The 22,536-nt window shown below is 42.3% G+C and overlaps 1 protein-coding gene across 9 annotated transcripts in view; it reads right to left on the bottom strand.

Annotated features, from left to right (window-relative positions):
* EEF2K (eukaryotic elongation factor 2 kinase) overlaps nt 1-22,536 on the bottom strand; it is a 53,508-nt gene that overhangs the window by 8,168 nt on the left and 22,804 nt on the right. For 8 of the 9 annotated variants that reach the window (XM_014580712.4, XM_006112789.5, XM_006112787.5 and 5 more), the window contains 14 exons: nt 18,645-18,745; nt 16,929-16,989; nt 14,667-14,704; nt 12,183-12,354; nt 10,899-11,048; nt 8,956-9,088; nt 8,052-8,179; nt 7,338-7,533; nt 5,838-5,905; nt 4,998-5,075; nt 4,132-4,194; nt 2,650-2,784; nt 1,595-1,783; nt 1,027-1,151 (listed from right to left, as the gene is read on the bottom strand). In XM_014580712.4, the coding sequence (XP_014436198.3) occupies nt 1,027-1,151; nt 1,595-1,783; nt 2,650-2,784; nt 4,132-4,194; nt 4,998-5,075; nt 5,838-5,905; nt 7,338-7,533; nt 8,052-8,179; nt 8,956-9,088; nt 10,899-11,048; nt 12,183-12,354; nt 14,667-14,704; nt 16,929-16,989; nt 18,645-18,745 (1,637 nt within the window). The remainder of the gene's footprint in view (nt 1-1,026; nt 1,152-1,594; nt 1,784-2,649; nt 2,785-4,131; nt 4,195-4,997; nt 5,076-5,837; nt 5,906-7,337; nt 7,534-8,051; nt 8,180-8,955; nt 9,089-10,898; nt 11,049-12,182; nt 12,355-14,666; nt 14,705-16,928; nt 16,990-18,644; nt 18,746-22,536) is intronic. The other variant, XM_075899467.2, reaches the window with a different exon arrangement.

The raw sequence follows: 22,536 nt of genomic DNA, 5'->3' as shown, positions 1-22,536 counted from the left end.
GGACAATGAATGAAAACAAAAAAATTACTCCTCTCTCTTTTCAATGTGTTTACCTTGTACATTTGAGAGCACAGTGTTTACGGGCAGTTTTATTATTTTCCTCATATCAGTCTGTCGGTTTCCCCTGTTTGGGATTTTCATAATACAACAGGGAAGGAACAATGTTTTTTAAAATAGGAAAATGATGGTAAAACATCACCTGAAGTGGTTTTTAACTCAATTTTAAGTCATCACATTTCACACTGACCATTTCTTGTATTCATTTTTAAACTGACCCTTCATTTTTGAGGACCTAGCCCTACTCCCATGGAAGCCTTTGGTGGTTTTACCTTTGATCTCAGAGGAAAGAGCCTCACACTTTTTAAGGGAAAAAGTTAAAAAACAAGAAATAGTCTTTAAGGTGCTACTAGTCTAACAAAATATGTAGATGGTTATCAGGAGTTTTCGTGGGCACAACCCACTTTGTCAGATGGCCATGGGGAAAGTTGTTATAGTGCAGTAAGCTTAAGCAAGCCCCACTTAAGTGTTAGTGGAAAATCCTGCTGGCTGCTTGTGGTGAGGAATTCCCCATATTAGCAGATGTGGTGTAGTTCTACTGTGCACAGATTATCAGACTGCTACATTCATTCATTCGTCATTGCCCCTGGAGAAGATATGCATCCCACGGTTATTGCTGCTATTCACCAATACACCAAAGTGTCTTGACTATCAGGGCCACATTCAAACATGCGTACACAGCTGATGTTCACATCAATAGAACATGCACATAAGTATCCAAGAATAGGATTTGTGTCTCAATCTGCAGAATTCTTCCCTTCTGTGGTGGTGATAACACCCAGATTCTGTTCTCATTTATACTAGCGTAAATTTGAAGTATCTCCATAAAATTCAGTAAATAAAATAATAGCTAGCACTCTTGTAAGTGAGAGTCCTGCAATAAAAGAATCTCTGCATGGGCAAGCAAACATTCTAACCTACAATAAGTTATTTATTTCACACACACGCTCACATGCTCTCACACAGTACCTGTTTGAACCAAGATTTACACCTGTATCATATGCTCTTGCTACCAGAATCATGGAAGGCCGGTCTCCAGCTTCTGCTGCTCTCAGTAAATAATCAAATCCTTTGATTCGGTTTTCCTGTGTGTCCTTTGAAGGCAAAAAGCACAAAAAATGCTAAAATGGATAGATCGAAAATGTCATCGTTCCTTCCCTCACTGAGCTGTAGGTACAACCCCCAAAACCCCAAATGAAGTCACCAAGAGCTGCAAGTCTTCAGCACTTTTTAAAAATCAGGCTCAAAGTGTCCAAGTTGGGCACCAAAAAGAGAGGGACCCAAAATCAGAGGCCAGTATTGAAAATATAGGCGTTGGTGAGTTATCTAGTGCCAGAAAATTAATCTGCAGCAAAGCCAGGAATAGAAGCTCTTTATCTTGTTCCTACTTATATGCTGCAATCATAAGACCCCCGTTCTTCCATCCAGATGAATGCCTGGGATACGTCAATGAATATAATATTAGTATTATCACCGGGCAGGAGGATTTGCACCTCCTGTTCTAGGCAGAATACTTTGTATTTCAGCATTTCTGTACCTCTGAAGTGAGCTCTGAAAGAATGTGATGTGGCAGCTGGGAGTACATGAGTCCTAATCCAACAATGGCTTCTAGTTCTCCACAATCAGCAGCATGCGCCAGGTGAAAAAGAGCGGATTCCTGATCCCACGCCTGATCTTTCTCACAGAAACGTCCAGCTTCGTGGTAGCGAACCATGGCAAGGTGCACCTACAACACGCCAGGAGTGACATTTTAATTTAGAAAAGATAACAAGACATGCCAAGAGTGGTTCTAATGCAGCAAAGCATGTGTGTGCTTAATATTACACATGTGAGTAAGCCCTTGACCTTAATGGGACTATTCATGCTTAAAATTAACCAGGTGCTTAACTGTTTTGCAGACAAGTATACGGGGCAGGGAGGAAAGGAGGGGGAGGCAAAGACAGCAAGTGATAATGCACAAGAATGTGCTTCTGAAGGGATCCAGTTTGATAATTTTGAGGATTAAGAGATTCTGTTTTGTCTACAAAACAGATATAGGATAGCCAGCAGCAACTGTAAATCTCGCTTACACAGTGTCTTTCTCTAGCAAATGGAGTCTTGCAATCTGGTTTCCTATAGGCCACATGCTTTCTCTTAGTCATATGCCCTTCCTGTTTTAAAGGGCCCAAAGGCTGTAACAGGTGCACAGACACATGAACATGGACCCCAACACCCAGCTCTGTTAGATTCCCACCAGGTCACAGTGAAAGGCATGATGAGGCAAGGTGGTGGAAGATTACGTGACAGCTGCCTTCTTGCAGACCTGGGTCTTTCATGAGGGGAGGGAGAAGGACTCCATTCCATTTTATATAATTTTGAGCTATTTAAAATCTTCTTTTCAGCAATAAACTTCCCTTGAGGGACATGGAAATGATCTTGAGGATCTGAGCTGTTCGTAGACTGCACTCATCACTCAATGGGTTATGGACTCACCCTAACAACATTGCTCTTTGCCTGTCTGTACCATGCCCAGGTCATCGAGGGGGCCGCGGTTACTCTATAGACAATAATAAAATATACTTCTTAAGTTAAAAAGAACAGAGCCATCAACACCTTCCCAAGGATGGATTTCCCAATTTTCTTTTCAAGTTCCAGTGCATTGAGTCTCTGAACTTCCACTGCAACACAGGACGGTCTATGGATGTGGACTCTGGAAGAGTTGTAGAGATTCCATTTCTCCACACTGACCTAAAAAACCCACACACTTATATTATAACTTGCACTTGAAATAAAAAGGCATCAAATCATTTAACTATGTTATCCGTCAAAAACTGAAGAGTCTGTTTGAGCTACTGTTTGACTAGCAAATCTTTTAGAGGACTGCTTTAAAAAGCCACGTTAGTAGTTACACAAAAATATATTCACTTCTCTCACCAAAATCTCAGAGCAGCTGTCCATCTCTAGGTGCACTTAAGGCAGTAAACAAAATTACTTTTGCATTTTGCAGTCCTAAAAAATTCACAGCAGCTAAAACAAAGCACCACAGTTAGGTTTTGCTAGATCAGGGCCTACAAGCAAGTGAACTTCAAGCAAGTGAACAGTCCTGCTGCAGTCAATGGGGTCAGCTATTCATGCTTATAGTTAAGCATATGTGCCCATGCTGGGCTGGATTAGGGATTTGAATAAAAGTATTTTAGATATTGCTCATGCTTAGCAGTATCAGGAGAAAATGAAAAGCATCTCAAAAACATGCTATGGATTCTGGGCTACTGTGCTCTGGTGTTTGCTAGATAGGTCCAATTCTAACTATAAGTAAGGTGCTGTAATGCTTCTTAATAAACTGAAATTTTTCACAACCATGGGTGGATGGGAATCATTGGCACAATACAAAACCAAAAAAAAAATCTCTATTAGAGAAAATATTACAAAATATGTTTAATGTAGAATTTCAGCCCATTAAAATTGTTTCAATTTCCTTCAATGCAAGCTGACCACATTGCAAAAACCCTGAAATTCTAATTAGCATCTTTGTAGATACCTGATTGCTGTCAAAAATCTTTTCCTTTTTCTATACAGCATAACATCTTTGTTTTATTTCTGTAAACCACTGAATGTCTTTGATAGATTGTTATAAAAGTTGCATTTTGTAAAAACATGAAAGATGATACTTCATTTTTAAAAACAGAGTAAATTGAATAGCACTAACAGCTATTTCAACATACTTCAAGAATTGTGGGCTTTCCAAAAAACACCGTCCAACCATGTTTGTGCAACAAATATAGCATGAAAAGGGAATCAAGTCTTGTAACAAAGAAAACAAAAACATAACAATTACGTAAGGGAGCAATTCATGCAGAATCATTAGTTTACTCAAGGGACTGTTTGAGTGGTCACAGAGGATTTATTTGTAACAGTGTTTTTCTCTCATTGAAACATTAAGGAAAGGGGAATAACATAGGCAAAATGGATATAAAACTTTATTCAGCAATTACAAGGAAAGAAAATTAATTTCTGATGTGGTGTGAAGTTAGACGATGGATATAAAATAGGCCAAAATGGTAAACTATTGTCTGCAGATATTTCTGCTCTATTTACCCTTGCAGAACTTCCCAAACTGTCTTCATCAGATTCACGTCTTCGGTTGCAGTTTGAATGGCCCTATGTTAACGTAAAGATTTATATAATTTAATTTAGGTCTTGTGTGTTCCATCCATTGCTAAGGAACAATTTTTTACCAGCAAAACGAACACTGACTATGATGAAAAGAGCTTATATATTTTTTCTTCTTACTGAATTGATAAAATGTACAGTGCCAAAACTTTAATCCTATAAAAAGGAATTATTCCATTTGACAGACAAAAATGTCATCTTTTGTCTCCTCAAAGAAGACATTTTTGTTGCAAACTATCTGACAAAACGTTAAGCACAGTCGTATTTGCTCTGCACCAATCAAAAAAGCTATTTAAAATAGGAAATATTTCTTTAAAATCGTATGATTTGTAAGAGTTACTAACTGCCCTATAGACATTCTGTACAAGTGTGATAATAGTTGACTGAAATTTAAACCTGTGCACTGCTTCAGGTCATATAACATGCAGCAGACCTGGAAAGCAGGGGGTGAGACAATAGCGGTCTTTGAAAGTCAGCCATACTCACAGATCTCTATTTTAACAGAAAACCTTTCACAATTGTAAACCGCAATGCAGAGCACCTCAAGAAACAACATGCAATCAAACAGAGTATTTTTAAGGTAATATTGGAAATACTAATTCCCTATAAGCAACTGCAATTAACATACTGGAATTGAACAATCTTGTTTAAAACTTATGGGAACGCCTCCCTAATTGCTGTCCATTGCACAAGTCAGATCAACAGAACAAAGAGAAAATTTAAACTCTTTCACTGAACTGCCCCATGAGGCCATAGGGCCTTGTTAAATACAAAATACAGATCTAACTTACCCTATCTCGATGATCCATATCTTCCAGGTCACTTCTCTTTTCACTGGGGCACCCACTGTCACCACCATTTTCAGAGTCCTACAGAAGACCAAAATGGTCGCACAGCATCAGTTATCAGTATATTTTCTTGTAAGGATTTCATCCTGTAGACACTCAAACTTCCACTAACTTCAGTGAGGGCCAAGAGGCCTGAGGGAGGTTGACATGGTTTGTGTGTCCTCTCTTGGATGCTATATATCCAATTAAGTAGGAGTAGCAACGTCAGTTGCTAAGGCCCTGCCTGGACTAAGAACTAGGAATGTGAATAGGTAACCGGTTAACTGGTTACCTGGTAAGCATCACCCTGCCCGGGTGAGACTGACTGGATACCGGTTAACCAGTGCCTGGAAGCGGAGACCTGCTCCACTGGTTAAATATTAGGTTAACTTAACAGTTAACCGATTAAATCAGGATTTTACATCCCTCCTAACAAAATACCCTAAAAAGCGTCAAGTGAGTTTTTCTAACTGGCATTCAGAGAGATGAAATCCATGCCACAGAGGCCCCAGAAAGATTACACTAGGGCAAGGAAATAGACATCTTTACTTTGCGTTATAAAGTGTTGGGCATAAATTAACTTCTAGAGGAACAGATAAAATAAATGGTGATATATTTGATTGATATATAAAATGTTGTCCCTTTATTAGGGACAGTTGGTGCATATAACTTATATGGCCTTCCACAGAACTGAGGTCAGGCACACAGATTTTATTGTTTTTACTGAATGATGGCCACAGGCAATCCTTTAGAGACATTTACAGAAGCAAATGCAAACTCATCCTTTTTCAGAGAAACACTTACCCTTTGGTTATCAAGCTGATCATGGTCCTTGTGAACTAAGTTATCCACTTCGTTAAACACAGGCCATTCTAAGAAGAATAAATTTGTGTTTATTATTCTGGAAATAGATGATGATGTGCCAGGAAGAAGCTCTGGGTAATCATCTTATTTCTATTACAGGGTTTTCAAGAAAAAATCCTCAAAGAACTGAAGACACAAGTTGAAATACAGACATGTTTTTGGTTCTATTACTAGCTCTGTCAAGTGATTAAAAACTTTAACTGCAATTAATCACGCGATTAATCGCGTGTGCCTCCCCTTTGAAACTGAAATGCCACAATGAGTCCCCAGCTGTCCCCGGGCTCCATGCAGCGCTGCCCCTTTGAAACACTGTGGTGGCGCATCAAAGGGGCAGCACAACAGGGAGCCAGGGATCAGTAGGGAAGTTAAAGACTAGTCGTTCCTCCTCCCCCCCCACCTTTGCTGCCTCTATTATATAGAGACAGCAAAGAGGAGGGGGAAGGGGTACTTCAAAGTGACAGCACCACACAGCTGTATGGCAATGCCGCTTTGAAACCCCAAAGTGGCATTTCAACGGGGCAGCTGCCATGGAGCCCGGGGTCAGCTGATCCTGGGCTCTGCGCAGCATTTTCCTAGCTGACCCTGGGTTCCACTGCCACTGGGAGCCCAGGATCAGCTGGGGAGTCCCCAGATAACCCCGGGCTCAACAGCTGTCCCTTTAAAACTCTGCCTCTAGTGTTTCAAAGGGGCAGCTGCCCTGGAGCCTGGGGTCAGCTGAGCATTGCCCAGCTGATTGTGGGCTCTTGCACGGCAGCGGAACCCAGGGTCAGCTGGGGACTGCTCAGGTGATTCTGGGCTTTGCGCGGCAGTGGAAGCCGGGGTCAGCTAGGGGCTACCAGCTTATCCTGGGCTCCCTGCACCAACAGAACCTGGGGTTGGCTGGTGGCTCCCCAGCTGACCCTGGGTTCTGCTGCTATGCAGAGCCCAGGATCATCTGGGGAGTCCCCAGCTGTCCTTGGGCTCTAGGGCTACCCCTTTGAAACACACATGAAGGGGGCATTTTAAAGGGGCAGCGGCAGCACAGCTGATCCCTGGCTCAACTGAGAGACGGTTGCTCCTTTGAAATGTCGCCTCTTTGCATTTCAAAGGAGCAGTGGAGCCCAGGGTCAGCTGGGGACTCCCCAGCTGATCCCAGCCTCTGTGTTGCGCTGCCCCTTTGAAGCACCACAGTGTCACTTCAAAGGGGCAGTGCAGCATTAACGCCTGTGATCAAAGTGTTAAAAAAATTAACATGTTATTCTTGGACGGCATTAATCGCAGGTGTCAACACACGCCAACTGACAGCCCTAATTATTACTAGGCAGAAATATGTTTAGACATAGCAATGGTGGAAGAGGAACTTCTGGAATAAATAAAACCAGACACTCAAAATAAAATGCCTAGAAGCCCAAAACTAACATTCACAAAGTTGAATACATAGAAGGCAGGTGGCTCACTCACGAAGTGTGTCCATTTTATGTGGTGTTGCTGAGCAGGGAGAAGAGGGTAAGGAGTCAAATGCCACGTCACTCATGCTTTCATCTCCAGAATTTTCAGACAGGCGGAAAAGCAGAGGAGGCCGACTACCAGACATTGTTCTCACCCGGCTACTGCCACATTTTTCCTCTGTGCCACGCAGAATTGTCTGAGCAGATTCCTTGGTAAAGGAACAGGAAAACCTATCACTCATGTTTCCCTTCACTTTATTCTGAATACGGTATGTATATGAACACACACAAATGTTTAGTAATGGGCTCATGCATATAAATACATGTATACGTGTCATGCATACAGATACATATAAAGGAAAAGACACACAAATGAAATCCTAGCCCCACTGAAGTCAATGAGAGTTCTGCTATTGAGTTCAACAGGGCCAGAACTTCATCCCAAAATTATAGTCCAAATTCTGCATTCTTTAATCAAGTAAAACTCCCGTAGAAAACAACTAGAGTTTTGTTCAGTTACAGAATGAGCAATGTGAGTCTTTGTTCCCATAATTATCTGTTGTCACCATGATCTTCAGAACCTACTCATGATTTGGGTGCTTTAAGATCTATTGTATGAATGCGCTACAGAGTTTCATGCTCAGATCTATAGCAGCAATTTAGGAACCAATAGCGAATAGGTCAGCATCAGACTACTGTATTTTATATTTTGCACAAAGAAACTTACAAGCTGTTTGTTACAGTGATCCAAGACATGCTTCTCTTTAGGTGAAAGATCAAAAGGTGTAAGTCCCATACTTTTGCAAATCTTGTTACAGGCATGAGAATGAAAGAACAAAGCCATACCCCGTACGCCTGGAGATATAAAAGAATTTAGAGAAGAAAGATTTAATCAGTGTGAGAATAGATTCTAGAAGCCCTGAATGCCTTCCTCCAAATTATTTCTCTCTCTTTCTTAGGGACACAGGGAGGAAGGGAGGGACGGATGCATGCATGCACACACACACACCCTTTCTGTTTTAAAATCTATGATAACTTTTCTCTATCATCCCGCTAAAACATCATTTACAAAATGTTAAAGTATTAAAAGCTCTGGTTCTAATACTTGTAAGATATATTGCAGTAATCAATTAAAAAAAAAAAACACAGGACAAAATTCAATCCTAGACAAAAGACTGGCACAATCTCTAGGCAGATCTGAATGTGAGAGCAACTGGAGCTTAAACCATCAACAAGGTTCTTCCTCCATCCATTCTGCTGCATACATTGTAGTGATTTGGCACGGAATTTAAATGGCTGGGATTCACTACTCACACTCTGCAGGAAGTTTGTTAATCTCAAACTTAACTGGTTTAAGCTGGGAGGACATGGAAAATGTTTTTCTTTTTAAAACAGGCACCCTGAGTCAAGACCAACTTTTCTATTTTAAATTCATAATTTTGCAGAGCATAACATGGGATTGGGGTACTTTCTCATACACAGCACAAATTAGCACACTTAAGGTGAAAGTTTCCCAACTGATCATCAGGAAGTTGCCCGCTCTTCTCATTGCCATGTTAGTGCTGCTCAGCAGACAGCTTAGATGGAAAAAAAATGTTCAGCAAAACATTAACTAACATTGTCTATTTTACCTAGGTTGCCGTCTCCAAAGTCTGTGCCACTCTCCGTGTGGATCTGAGGGTCGGTATAAAGATCTCCAACTCCCTGGATATCAACAATTATGAGCTGGTGTCCTGAGCGCTCAAATGTGAAGTGGCTAAAGGCCTGTGGGGAATTGTAAATAATTAAGTGGTGGTGAAGGAACTCAAAACAATATAAATGGGCAAACTTAAGTCTCATTTTATTCAAAACAATAAGATGCATGAATATTTCTCTCAATTTTTTCACTGACTCCTGAAGAACAGTTCATTATAACATCCTGGGCCTGATTTACCACTGATAAACCAATGTAAATTTGGAATAACCCACTGGTATTTTAGGCCCAGTGTAAATAGAAGGATAATAGCTAGAGATGGAAAAGTCCTACTACATCAGAGTCTAACCCTTGCAAGAGCAGGGCACAGCCCTCTGAGACAGAATCAATCTAAGACCACACTTGGTGGCAAATCTTGGTTGCCTTACTCACAAGACGTCAACAGGAAAGCTCGTGTAGGAAAGCCAGTAGGATTTGGCATGTGGCCTGTAATTGTAACTCAAAGGCAGGAAAGAAACAAAGTCTATTGCTGACAATATTGTTGAATATTACTCTGCAGATTGTACATGAAGGTGCATTATCCTCAGTGAAAAATACTAACTAAAAACAAAGGCATAAGCCTTAAATTAAATATGGGGGTGGGGTGGGGGAAGATTTGTTCCCCAGAATCCACATGGGGAGAAGACCTTTATATGAAAATCTCCAATATGGAAAGGGGGGTCCTCCATACTGGATCCCACATAGTGGGGAGTGGATGGGCTATAGGGCAAGAATGGGAAGGTCAAACAGACAAGCTGAGGGGGTATATGCCTCATTCCCTCCTCCCATGGAGCCCTCCTCTTTTAAAGGTGGAATTCAGAAACAGCTGTTGCAAAGGATGGCACTAAGGAAAGCAGCAGCAGGGTGAGGGGTCACAGAAGCTTGACACTAAGAACCCTGCATCTCCAGATGTCAGGGCTATGGGGTTCAGGGGCATGGCCTATATTAGTGGGCTCTTTAAATATTGCATTTAAAGTATGCCAAGCACAAAAATAATCCTGCTCTTTTGCAGACAGCTGGGACATTTGGCATCTCCTGGGAAGGCCTTCAAGAGGGCCCTGCAGGGGCTTGTTTTAGATAAATATTTTAGTGCAGCAAATTTTATGAAAACATTTGTTCCCAGCCTCTGAAAGGATAGTGCAGATTCCACAATAAACAAAAAACCAGCCACGATACAAACTCTCCATCCACATTAAAAAAAGGAGGTGAATATGAAAAATGTTTACAATTCTGCCTGTGTGGCACCTTCTAATATTTGTTTGAATCCTTTTATTAGAACCATGAGATTTAACTGAATCACATGGGTTGCTGGTTTATTTGTATTAGCTGCTTTATTGCTACAGAAACTACTCCTGGTTCACTCTCTCAGAGACAGGAATTAGCAGGTGTTAATTGGCTATGCTGATTTACATCAATTGGCCCTTTATGTTATATATTATACTGATTTAATAGAATACCATTTAGGATCTAAAAGCTTGAACCCTTATTTTTTAAAAAAACCTGAGTTTGCAAAATCTGCCCCTGCTAAGATTGGATACTAATTACAATAAGGCCTAATATTCCAAGGTATTAAATGCTTTCACTGAGGTGCTGAGCACCCTGAACTCCCACTGAAGACTGTGTAAGCTGAGTGGTCTAGGTAATCCTCAGGAAGTACTCAGGATCTTGCAGGATCTGGCCCTAAATGAAAAGAGCCCAAGCTGTAACTGGATACATTAATTCTGTGCCATTCTGGAAGATCTGAAAATGTCTTTTCCCGGCAAAAACAAGTGGATCTTTCAGTCAAGCCAAGCAAATCCCTGCAACAAGCAGGGAGTACTCTAAGCAGCACTAAAGGCTCACTTGTGGGGTAAGGCGAATGTTGTCATCTCGTACGAATCCAGAGTTTGAGTTGTATTTGATGTACTTCCCCTCGATGTAATGTTCCAAATGAAACAAGGGCTTTCCAGGTCTGTTCTTCATTTCAATAATACTGGTCTGCACTATATCAACCTGGGAAAGGAAGCAAGAAACTGACAAATGAGGATTCCGTTCTAATTAAGAATAAAACATGTGAATTCTGCAGCTAAGTAAACTTTGTCAGTGAACATTTGCAAAAACTTGTTTATTTAACAATGAGAGTGGAGAGTCATGTGCTCTCGGGATTACTGGCAGAATTACATAAAGCAGCAGCAGTCCCTTGAAAAACAATTTCAGTTCTTTTTGCTTGAAAGCACAAAGACAAATCCTTTGGAAAAAACTTTTAGCAGTCATATGATTTTTTTACTGGGCACTTCTGAAGTATGTTATAACAATCTGTAGACCTGCATTCACACAGAGAGGGACATGGCATACAATTTGCTAATTTACACCCATCAAATAGCACTACAGCAATGGAGCGAAGACCCACTTGGTCTTTTACAAATTTAGGGTGATTTCAGAAACCCCTGCCTCCACAGGAGAAACCAACACAGGTCACTTTAAGTGACTCGGTCCAGCTGATTTGTTTTCAGAGGTAAAGAAACTCCTGATGGCCAGTACATTTCCGCTCGAAATGAAGGTCACTGGAAAGTGAGTGGGGGGAGGGGGATGTTGCTTTAGCAATAAAGGCCTATTGAACCCTCTGATATGGCTGGTTTACTCATGAAAAAGTAAATCCAGAGCCATACATGTGGTTCTAAAGCTTTAGTTTCCACTGTTGGTAGACTCTTTTTCCATTCCTCAGACCTCTGTGTGAGGGAGGTCTTGCCTCCTTTGAAATACCATCTATTAAATATTTGCTAGGCAAACACAAATGTATTTTGTAGCATCCCTGATTGTTATGAGAACAGGCATATCCCTAGAAAAGGTGTCTAGAAATCTTGACTAAAATGACTTAACTTTGCTTTTTCCTATTCTCTGACAGTAGGTTAGATATTTGCATACAATGGCCTTAGACGCATGCATGAGATGTTTAGCATTATCTTTGTTGAAATGCAACTACAGTAAAACCATTATGAGCCATACCGCTTTATCTGAGTAATTAACTGGCATTGACCTTAATGGGATTTGCACAGATAAATCCACCTGAATTGCTTTGAAAAGTCACCCCTCAAAACAGAAAATCTGAATTGTTTGCTCATTGGGTCTCTTGGTGCTTTGTGGTACCTGTTTTGGTGGCTTGTGCCGATTATACTCCTCTCCCCAAAGTTTTGCTTCCATTTGAAGTCGTACATCCTCAAAGTAGACATCCCTGTCTACAGTCTCGATATATCGCTTAGCAACATAGTTAAATGCACCTTTCCAATTCTGCGTGTGTAAAAAATTGGACAGCTTTTTCCTGGAAGGCAAACGAATTATAGATAAAAGGGAAACTGAGAACTTGGATTCAATATTCCCCATTCCCTCACTTCCCAAAACACCAACATTCAATGTGCTAAATTCTTCCCTCAATAGCAACTTAAATCAGTATCTGAATGAGTCTGAACAGATATTACAGTTGAAACAACAAAGTTTGAACACACATCAGGGATGAGGGAAAAAGCAGGATCTTTTAAGAACACTTTGCAACACTGAAAGACAGCCTGCAACATAACAGAACAACCTCATGGATCAGCTGCTATAATGTAGTACTTTCTCCTTACCCTCTCGCTTCTCTTCTGACCTGACTCAAACCAATGCATGAGATAAGGGGTGTTTGTCTCAAGGGCTACGTCTAGACTGGCATGATTTTCCGGAAATGCTTTTAATGGAAAACTTTTCCGTTAAAAGCATTTTCGGAAAAGCGCATCTTGATTGGCACGGACGCTTTTCCGCAAAAAGTGCTTTTGCGGAAAAGCGTCCGTGGCCAATCTAGACACGCTTTTCCACAAAAAAGCCCTGATCGCCATTTTCGCAATCGGGGCTTTTTTGCACAAAACAAATCTCAGCTGTCTACACTGGCCCTTTTGCGCAAAAGTTTTGCGCAAAAGGGACTTTTGCCCGAACGGGAGCAAGAAGCACTGATTTCTTACAGTAGGAAGTCAGTGCTTTTGCGGAAATTCAAGCGGCCAGTGTAGACAGCTGGCAAGTTTTTCCGGAAAAGTGGCTGATTTTCTGGAAAATCTGGCCATTCTAGAGACAGCCTAGCAGTTGTTGTAAACCAAGCTCTTTGGCTTGTAGAAAATTAAAAGTGGCTGCTCCTCTAAGGGCAAACTGCTGTGTATGTAACACATCAATCACCTTATGGCTAGGAACAAATACTGCAACTTGGAGTCCTCCTTTCACTGCACCTCTAAGGCCCTGTCAATATAAAAGTCCTTAAGACATGAACACTTAAGAGTGAAGAAAGAGTGATTGCAGGACAACTGCTGGATGCTAACTAATGAAAGTGATTGGGAGGTTGGGGTGGGGGGGAGCAAAACACAAGAACCCCCCCCCCCCACAAAAAACAATGAGTTTCTAGACTTCACAGGCAAAACTTCTGAATGTGGGGCCCTCCATTCCCTTTGCTTTCTTCTTTCACCTTTCCCCAGCAGACCAACCACAGTGTGTGCCTTGCCTAGTCATACAGGACACAGGGAAAAAGAAAGAAGGGAGCGCATGGTCTTTCTGTTGGGTGTTTTAATTTAACAGAGGTCAAGGCAAAAGCTACGAAGACAGACCAGAAACAGTAACCTGTGCTATCAGGAAGATGCTTCTAGCCAAACTGAGGGTGAACAGCAGCACTCTGGAGGAGGAGGAGGAGAAGGTGGTGAAGTAGCACCTGAAGTCATGTCCAGTTAGCCCCTGGTGGTTCTCAAACTATGACCAGTGGCCAACAATGGTACACAGAACCTCTCATTGACCTGCAGAACGGCATTTTTGGGAACCGAGCAGTGCCATTTAAACTCTTCTTTTCAAGAGTAGAGTAGAGGAGAGTTTATGAGAAGATCTCCTTCTTGCAAAATAGTTCAAAGCAAAAATACTGGCGAGCAACTGCTGCCCAGGGAGGGAGCCCATCACACTGCTGTTGCTGGGGAAGACACAGAGTGGATATGATGCACATCCTCAAAGGAAGGGGTAAGCAGGCAACAGTGAGAGTATAGGAGTTCCAACAGGGATTTCAGAGCTGCTAGGCTTCCCAGGGAATCACTCTTTTTTGCCCAAGAGAAGCCTGATCACATGCTCTTCTGTACTCTCCACTGTTTACTAAGCACCTTTCCTTAGCATTCTAAGGAGGGAAAACATGTGGGGGAAAGCTATCTACATGCAAGTGTGCAGCAATCAGAATAGAGCATGTACTGTGAGTATCACTGTGGCCCCCCGGGGCTTTCCAAGTTGAGTAGGAGAACGCAGCGCGCTGTCTCTTCTGTGATCTGTCCCCTATGTGGTGACTAGAGCGCTGGTGGGATACAAGGAGAAAGAGAGAACAGTTGTGCCTGGACTCTGTGAGAGCACAGCTAGGAGGCTCTTTGCATCTTCCTTTCCTTGCACACCCATGCAAAGACCAGGCACAATTTGGCCCACCCACAGAGGCTGTAATGTGGTTCTCCACCTAGTTATGCTTTCACCCAGCAGGGAATTTTACTCTCTCTCTTCATTCCAACCCTTCTTGTAAAAAAGAACAATTACAGCAAAACCGCTGCGCTCACAACAGGAAACATGACCAAGAAAAAGCTGGGGGCTACTTACGTTCTGAAGCACTCCCGCATTGCTCCACGGCCAAAGGGCTGGAAAAAATCCAAAGACAGTCATCTTATAAAGTTAATCAGTACGTGACATTTCCACAGCCCCATTCCTCCTGCATGATATCCCGGCACCTCACAAATTACCCATGTACACCAGCGCTTGAAATGCATCCTTTTCTGAAATGGAGGGTGGTAACCAGCTGGCCAAAAGCAGCAGGGAAGAGGAATTTGGGGAATGGCATGTGGGGCAAATCACTCTCTTCTCAGGAAAAGTGCCATGGGATCTGTAATGTCTCTGCAGGACAGACAGATTTTTGCTTTTTATGATCCAATTCCAAATATCTGTTCAGGCTCGAGTTAGCTGATTTGTGACCGCCCAAAACAGCTGACTTCAAAATTCTCAAGCCCAAATTTATCTCTGAGTGATCAATGTGATCTGCAGGCTGACACCACTCTAAATACCATGCACTTCTACAGTCACGCAGACCAAGCAGCTTCCAAAACTTCTCAAGTGACTCCTTGTTTTAAGCAGGAGATAATGGTGGTCCTGGCTTCATGAGCAGGAAACCAGGCCCATTTTTCGCCCCTGAAAAGCAGAAATTATTTGGAAGTCTCAAACACAAGGCTGGCCAGGATGCTAGGCAGCGGGCTGTGTATTAGTCCTGGATTCTGCCCAAAGCAGCCAGGCCAGCTGGAGCTGGGAGTGCTGAGGGCAGCATGCTCAGCTCCTGGTGGGAAGTGTATTAGGGATGTTAAATATCAGTTAATTGAATAGTTGAGTAACCTCATGAATTCTTATCGGTTACTCAACTATTCTATAGTCCTGAGGAGCCCCCTGCCACTTCACACTGCAGCTTCTGTGTCAGAGGCAGCGGCACGCGGTGCCAGGCAGCAGCTGGTCTGCAATGGGAGCCAGTTTAAAAACCATCTCTCCTTGCAGACCAGGTGCCTGTCGCCCAGTGCTACTGCCTCTGATAAAGAGGCAGCAGCGCAGGGTGGCAGCAGCCGCTAAGGGCAGTCTGAGCTCCCGGAACCAGTGCAAGTTGGGACTGAGTCAGGCTGCCTGTCCGCCCGACTCCTAATATATTTTAAATGCAGAGCTGCAGCAGCAGTAGGTACCAGACCCATCAAAAGCCAGGACTGAACCGGGCTGCTGGCCAGCCTGCAAAAAACTGTACTGGTGAGGGAGTGGGAGAGAAATGCATGTAGTCGATAGCATTAACCTATAAGCTTTTACTTATCGGTTAATCGGCTACACTATTACATCCCTAAAGTGAATGCCTCACGGTCACTCCTCTCTGGTTGGCATTTGCATAGCTGCTGCTGGGCTGGGGAAGAGCTGCCTGTTCATATTGCTCTACTCCACTGAAAGGAAGAGTACGGACACAAAACCTTAAGGGAAACAAAGGAATAACGTGAAAAAAGGGAACGATCCTGAGGTCTGAAAGCCTCTTAAACCTCCACTAGGTACCTTTCCCTAGCTTAATCTATATTAAGAGGGGACTAATAAATATCCCCACTACTACTACAGTAAAACTCCAATTGTCCGGCATCCAGTGGCACTCCCGATAGTCTGGCACCAACTGGAACCCAGAAGTGCTCCAGCCAGCCGGACTATCGGGAGTGCCGGACCACCGGATGCCGGACAATTGGAGTTTTACTGTATATCCATTTATTCGATAAGAATCTATTCATTACCCTTATCCAGCTAAAAGGAAAAATAGAATTGAAACCCAATCATGCTCCGTGACTAATATCAGAATGAAACTTTATGTTATCGCCGAGCAGGGGGGTGAGGGGCGGCGCTGCGGGACCAACCCAGCAGCACCCCAGCTGCTGAAACTGACGAGCAGCGGACTTGGGGAAGCTGCAGAGCAGAGCAGCTGGGGTGCTGCTAGGTTGGTCCCGCAGCGCCACCCCTCACCTCTCTGCTCGGCGATAACTACTGCAGTCTGGAGGGGTGGGGAGCCCACTCGCCTCCTCTCCCCTCCCGGAAACACTTGGCGGCAGCACAGGGCTTCCCCCGCCTTCCTGCAAAACGGCAGAGAGTTCGCCCCTCGCTGCGCCGTTCCCCGGTCACCCCCCCCCCCCCCCCCCCGGACGCAGTATGGATCCCAGCAGACTCGTCACAGTCTCCCCCGCCAGAATACCTCCCAATATTCCGGCATATCCAATAATCCGGCACCACCTAGGTCCCAAAGGTGCCGGATTATCGGAAGTCTACTGTACTATTAAATAGGAAAGACAGAGACAAACATGTTCATACCTGTGAAGCCATTTTAATGAGAACTTCATCTTCGACCCATTCCCCAGTAACTGCATTGTACCTGCAAAAGTAGAAGCCATGCCTCTTATTAAGTCTCAGGGGGGTAATCGTATTAGCCTGCAACTTTAAAAACCAATGAGTAGTCCTTTTGTAGCATCTTTGATACTAACAAAAATGTATAGTATTGTGAGCTTTCGTGGGTAAGACCCACTTCCATCAGATGAGTTAGTAAAATGCTCAAGGAACCAAAATGCTCACAGCTGATCCTATTTGACTGTGGAGTTGATGTAAGGTTCTTCTCTCCGATCTATCCTACAGAACTCTGAGCCTTGATACCCTCTCACCCAGGACTTAGGCATGAGCACTACAAAAAGCCTCCTCAGAGGTCACTCTGTGACTTGGCCAGCAAAAATCCTTCTACTCCAGATCCCAGGTAAACTCTGTAGCCCTGTCCACACAACCAAATGGGCCTGATTTACTGAATGTTAAAGTTCCTCCTGGCTGCTTTGGCAACGCAAACAGGGTGGAAACTGTACTCTGAGAATATCTGCCGCACACTCCTTGGCTGGAGCAAAAATGGCATAAGAAATCTACACCAGCCCTGCTCCCAGGCCCTGGTACAGGGATGGACTGGAGGCATGAGCCGAGTTCATTGCACTGTGGTTATTCTCTGCCTCCCAGCATACACAGAAGCCTTGAGAAGCAAAGCATGAATCAGAGTAGCCTTAAGGCTACTAAATTTTACACCAGGAGCTGGATATGCCTGAGCACAATCGTAGGAATATAAGGAGTACAAAGATGGATTTATCCCTATTCTCCTAATTCCTTTTCCCCACTACAGGAATGGATTAACTAAGAATCAAGACAATTGTATTAGCAACACATGATGGTTTCTAGCTTGCCTCTCCTGACCAGCATGGATAGATTTCCCTCCCCCACCCTCAAAAACATGCCAGCTCAGCCCTTCTATTTACCAATTATTTTTCTCAACAGCCTAAATAGCATAGCTCTCAGGGGAAAGAAAACCAAATCCTGCTCTTTTTATCTGGCTATTTCAGCAACCCTCAAACAGCACTTTCATTAGTAACAATGCAGAAGTAGGAAATAAATATCAGTTCCTCAAGTTTCAAAACTTTCAAAATGCTTCATGTCTGTGCCAGTGCCAATGCTCTGGCAAAGCGAGTGCCCAAAACACCACATGCAGCTCAGGGACTGGTTTCAGCACGTATATTTTGCTGTGCTATTCTGTTCCTTTTAAGGGTTTACGTTCCAGCCTCATGGAGCAGTGCTGCGTGCCCACATAAATAAACTATTTCACGATAGGCACAGAGCATTACAAACTAGCAGAACTGTTTATAGCTTCAGATGCCATAATGATTTTGTTACTTTCCTTATCAGATTAGTTCTACAGAATATTTATAGGTCAGTCAGCAACACCCTTCTCATTTACTTCCTGCCTGCTTCTTGCAATGCTGGAACTTTTAGACATTGCTAAAGTGGGAGAGACTATGTTACACTATATTTTGAGTGACTACAGTCTTTATAAATGCTCAGTAGTTTCTAGATAATATCCATGGCAGTAAAGTGATTGCGCTTATTTAGCAAAATAACTGTACAAACCATATACTAAAAAATGGAACAATTATTTGAAATATACACATGTAACCCAATGGAATCTGCTTAATGTCACAATTAGAAGTAGAAACATCTACAGACCTATAACGCGTGGCATATTCTGTTTCAATGTCCTCAAGATGAAATTCTGCCCAGGGATCAGGCATGTGTTTAGCTTTCTGAATGGCATGTCTCCAGGCTTCCTACAGAAGTTAAAAACCTATAAGGTTATTTGTATCAAAACAACAATTACAAGCTTTATAATCACATTGTTTTCTGTACATCTGGGCCTCAGTGTAAAGAAAAATATGCAGGAAGACCCCTGTACTCACGTGGAGTCAGTGGGGTACTGAACGGATGCATGGACCACCCCGCATGTGTCTCTTTAAAGGATAAGAACCACATTTTCTCGTTTCATTCCCTTCCCCTTTCTCTAATTCAGGGGTCCCCAAACTTTTCCCTCCACACTGCCCCTTGCCCATAAGGGAACCTGCCCATACCCTCTCCCCAAGAACTGCAGCCAGGAGCGAAGCCATGGCCAAGACTGGGGCTGGGAGCCAAGGCCAGAGCTGCAGCCAAGGCTGTGAGCAGAGCCGTGACTGGGAGCAGTGACAGAAGCTGAGGCTGCAGCTAGGGCTATGTTCCACTGCAGTTGCTCCCTCCCTCTGCCTCATTGGGGCTGGTCTAAGCCCTGTCACAACCCTTGTTCTTCTAGGGGAGCAAACCCCTGTCTGGGGCCCACTGCTCTAATTGGTACTGGGTGCAAAACACCTTCCCACATTTTACAGTTTCAAGTGCAGTGTTAAAAGTACAGAAATGTAAAGCACTAGATTTTGATTTGATTTACAATACTATAAATCCAAGCGAGAATTTGGTCTAATACACACAGATATAAACTGAGCATAATGTGCACAAAATGCAATAATTGTGTACTTTTCATCATTTATAACAGCTCTCTGCAATCACACTTAGTAACCAATGTTAATGTTAGAAAATTTACTTAGTGAGGATTATATTTTAATTGGAAGCAACATGTCCTATCAGTGCAAATAAAGAACAAGCTGCTTTGTACAATAATATCAAGGAAAATAAAGCTTTTCAAAAACCAAGGCCTCAAACTAAGCTCACCACAAGATGCAAAAGGAAAAGCAAGGAGTTATGTAAGAAAAATGGATGATGATGATTATTATAGTTCCAGACAAGTAGCTATTTTAGTCTCCATCAAGTCACAGTAACACTGAAAATCCATATGTTGAAAATACATTAGCTGTTTCACAAGCCACTCTAATGCATTTCTCTTAACTTTTATCCTGTCCCCCTATTTTCACATACACAATGTCGAGGGCCCGTGAGGGCTAATCCTGCAAAGTGTTGCGTGCATCCTGCAAGATGACAAGCACCTTCAATCACTACTCATGTAAATGAGTAAAGGAAGGTTCAGCAACATGCTGGAGTCATTCAGCACCTAGAAGCTGGCAAAAAGGGCGCAGGTTATCAATCTGAATCTGTGTAGGAAATACTGATTTCTGGATCACTGTTTACCACTTCTGTGACTGAATTTGCAATATTTAAAAATTGTTTTAATTGTTTTAATAAATTAAACTAAAAAATTACAATACAAACATATATCAGCAGTGAACATCCTTCACAAATGCTTTATATTGTATAAAACTAGGGACTTTTATAAAATAATTTACATTTTCAACTGACAACAGGTCCTTCCTATTCCAATGGCAAAGCAGTATGTTTCAAAAGCAAACAACACCTCCTCTCCCAAACACTTTCTCTACTCATAAAACCCAGCCACACAAAAAACACATGAAATAAAATCAGTAAGAAAATAATGCTTGTTTGTCACATGACAATACAGAGCTGGTTGATGTCACATGATCTGATGAGCAACTGGGAGCCTCCATTTGTAAGCTATGTACAGATACAGGTTGACTAAGAACAGAGACACATCCTATGCTCCACTGAAATATACCTGACAGTTTCTAAGAAATCACGTCACGGGTTGTAGGAAGAAAACTGGCCTTCTTGTGGTCTTTGGAGAGTGGCTGTTCCCCATTGTCTATGGACTTCACCCTCAAAGGTGTTGAGAGTCCCAAAGAGATACTGAATGAAGTTAGTGGGAGTTGAAAGTGCTCAGCACCTCATAGGTTTGAGCCCTACACTTGTATTCTGGTTTTCAAAATAGAGAATCAGCATTAACACCATCAATTATGCAAGCCTCACATTTCTTGTGTCATAGATTACAGAAGGGCAAAACGTTAAATATAAATTGAATAAAATACTCTTACATCTCCTTTTGTTGTTGTTAACAATAGGAAATAATGTGAAGAAACAACTATGCACACATTTTAAAAAATAAAATGAGTATTTATGATGGTGAACAAAAGAAATGACAAAGAACAAAACATTCTTAAAGGTGACAGTCTCCTTCAGTGATTTCTAGGGGTGGAGCAATGTATGTTCTTCTAAAGTATAAAATGAATCAAAATATCATTTATTTTTAAAAAGAGGCTTAAAACATCCACTATGAAAGATTCCATGTTAACCTACCCAACTATGGTCAACCACAGAGCCATGCTTAGATCATTGCTGTGTGTCATTCTAAAGAATACACGAGAAACATTAAAATATGAAAATGTACTTAAGACAACGATCAGTTAAATGCTTCCTTTTTTGCCAACTGAAAAACATGCCTTTCCCAGTTAGGATATCTACACTATAATTAGACACGCGTAGCTGACTTGCGCTAGCTGTTACGGGCCGCCAGCTACCGGACGCAGACATTCTGGCTTGGGGGAACTTCTCCCACCTTGCAGGGTTCTAGAGCCAATGCTCCAGCCTGATCCCAAACATCTACACCACAATAAACAGTTCCTTAACCTGAGCCCTGGAGTCTGAATCCGCTGGCATGGACACGTCACAGATTTTTCACTACCCACAAAGCTGTTTTTCAAAATTCACATTCCTCAATAAAATTCAACCTTGCGGTATCTGTGCACAAATCTGTTCAAGTCAATGGAACTGCATATGTAAGTACGGCTTAAAGCACTGGAGACATTTTACAGTAGAAAGACTGAGGGTTCTGATCCTGAGAAGAACGGCTTTAATTTGAAGTCAATGAGAATCTGCCATTGATTTTTTTTGGTGGGACAGAATCAGGCCCAATAAGAGTGAATGTTGCTTTGCAGAATCAGATTCTAGAATTATTGCAAAAAAAAAAAAAAAGAAAATCATGCTTTATTGAACTGTCCTGTTTTCACCACTCAGTGATTTATCACGTGTAAAAAGTATATTAATGCAAAATTACAGGTAGCATTTTAAATGCATAAAAATCAAGAAATTCAAAAGTTCTGGTTCCTACAGCAACTACAGTTGACTTCCTTACCTGTAGACAAATGTTTTGTATTACTGCATACAGTATTTAATGCTTAATACATACAAGGAAGATGGGTTAAAGTAGAAACTCAAACTCAAACCCCTTCAATTTTTGGATTTTAGAGCATTCAACCTGAATCTGAACCTGTTTTTCTAGTTTTAGTTTCAGGTCAGAGTCAATTTCCAAACTCTTTACAAGAGTTGCCATTTCACAAGATTTCAGCCGCAGGGGTAAGCAGTATAAAACAATATCTGATTTGGCACGATTTTGCCATTTTGGATTAAAACTTTTCATAAACAGCCTACAAGATTTCAGCACCATCAAACCTAAAACCAAAGCTCTAATCCCATACAAATTTTACTCCGGATGTGGACCTGAACACTGATTCCTGAGCCCATTTGTAATCTAAGTAGAATCTTTTACACTGTACACCTGAGCATGCTGTTGCCCGCACAAATTTCTCTATTTGTAGGGGGACACACCTTTACCACAAAAGGAAGAAAAGGCTGGAAGAGGACCAGGAGGAGGGTGGAAGACCTAGAAAAGAAGAACTCACCTCCAAGACACAGCCTAAGACCAGAGAGACTTATATTGCCTGGCCAACAG

The sequence above is a fragment of the Pelodiscus sinensis genome, chromosome 15, assembly GCF_052426305.1.
Source record: "Pelodiscus sinensis isolate ZL-2025 chromosome 15, ASM5242630v1, whole genome shotgun sequence".
Lineage (NCBI taxonomy): Eukaryota > Metazoa > Chordata > Testudines > Trionychidae > Pelodiscus > Pelodiscus sinensis.
The sequence above is the reverse complement of the archived record's forward strand: the minus strand, read 5'-3'. Positions and strand labels throughout refer to the sequence as shown.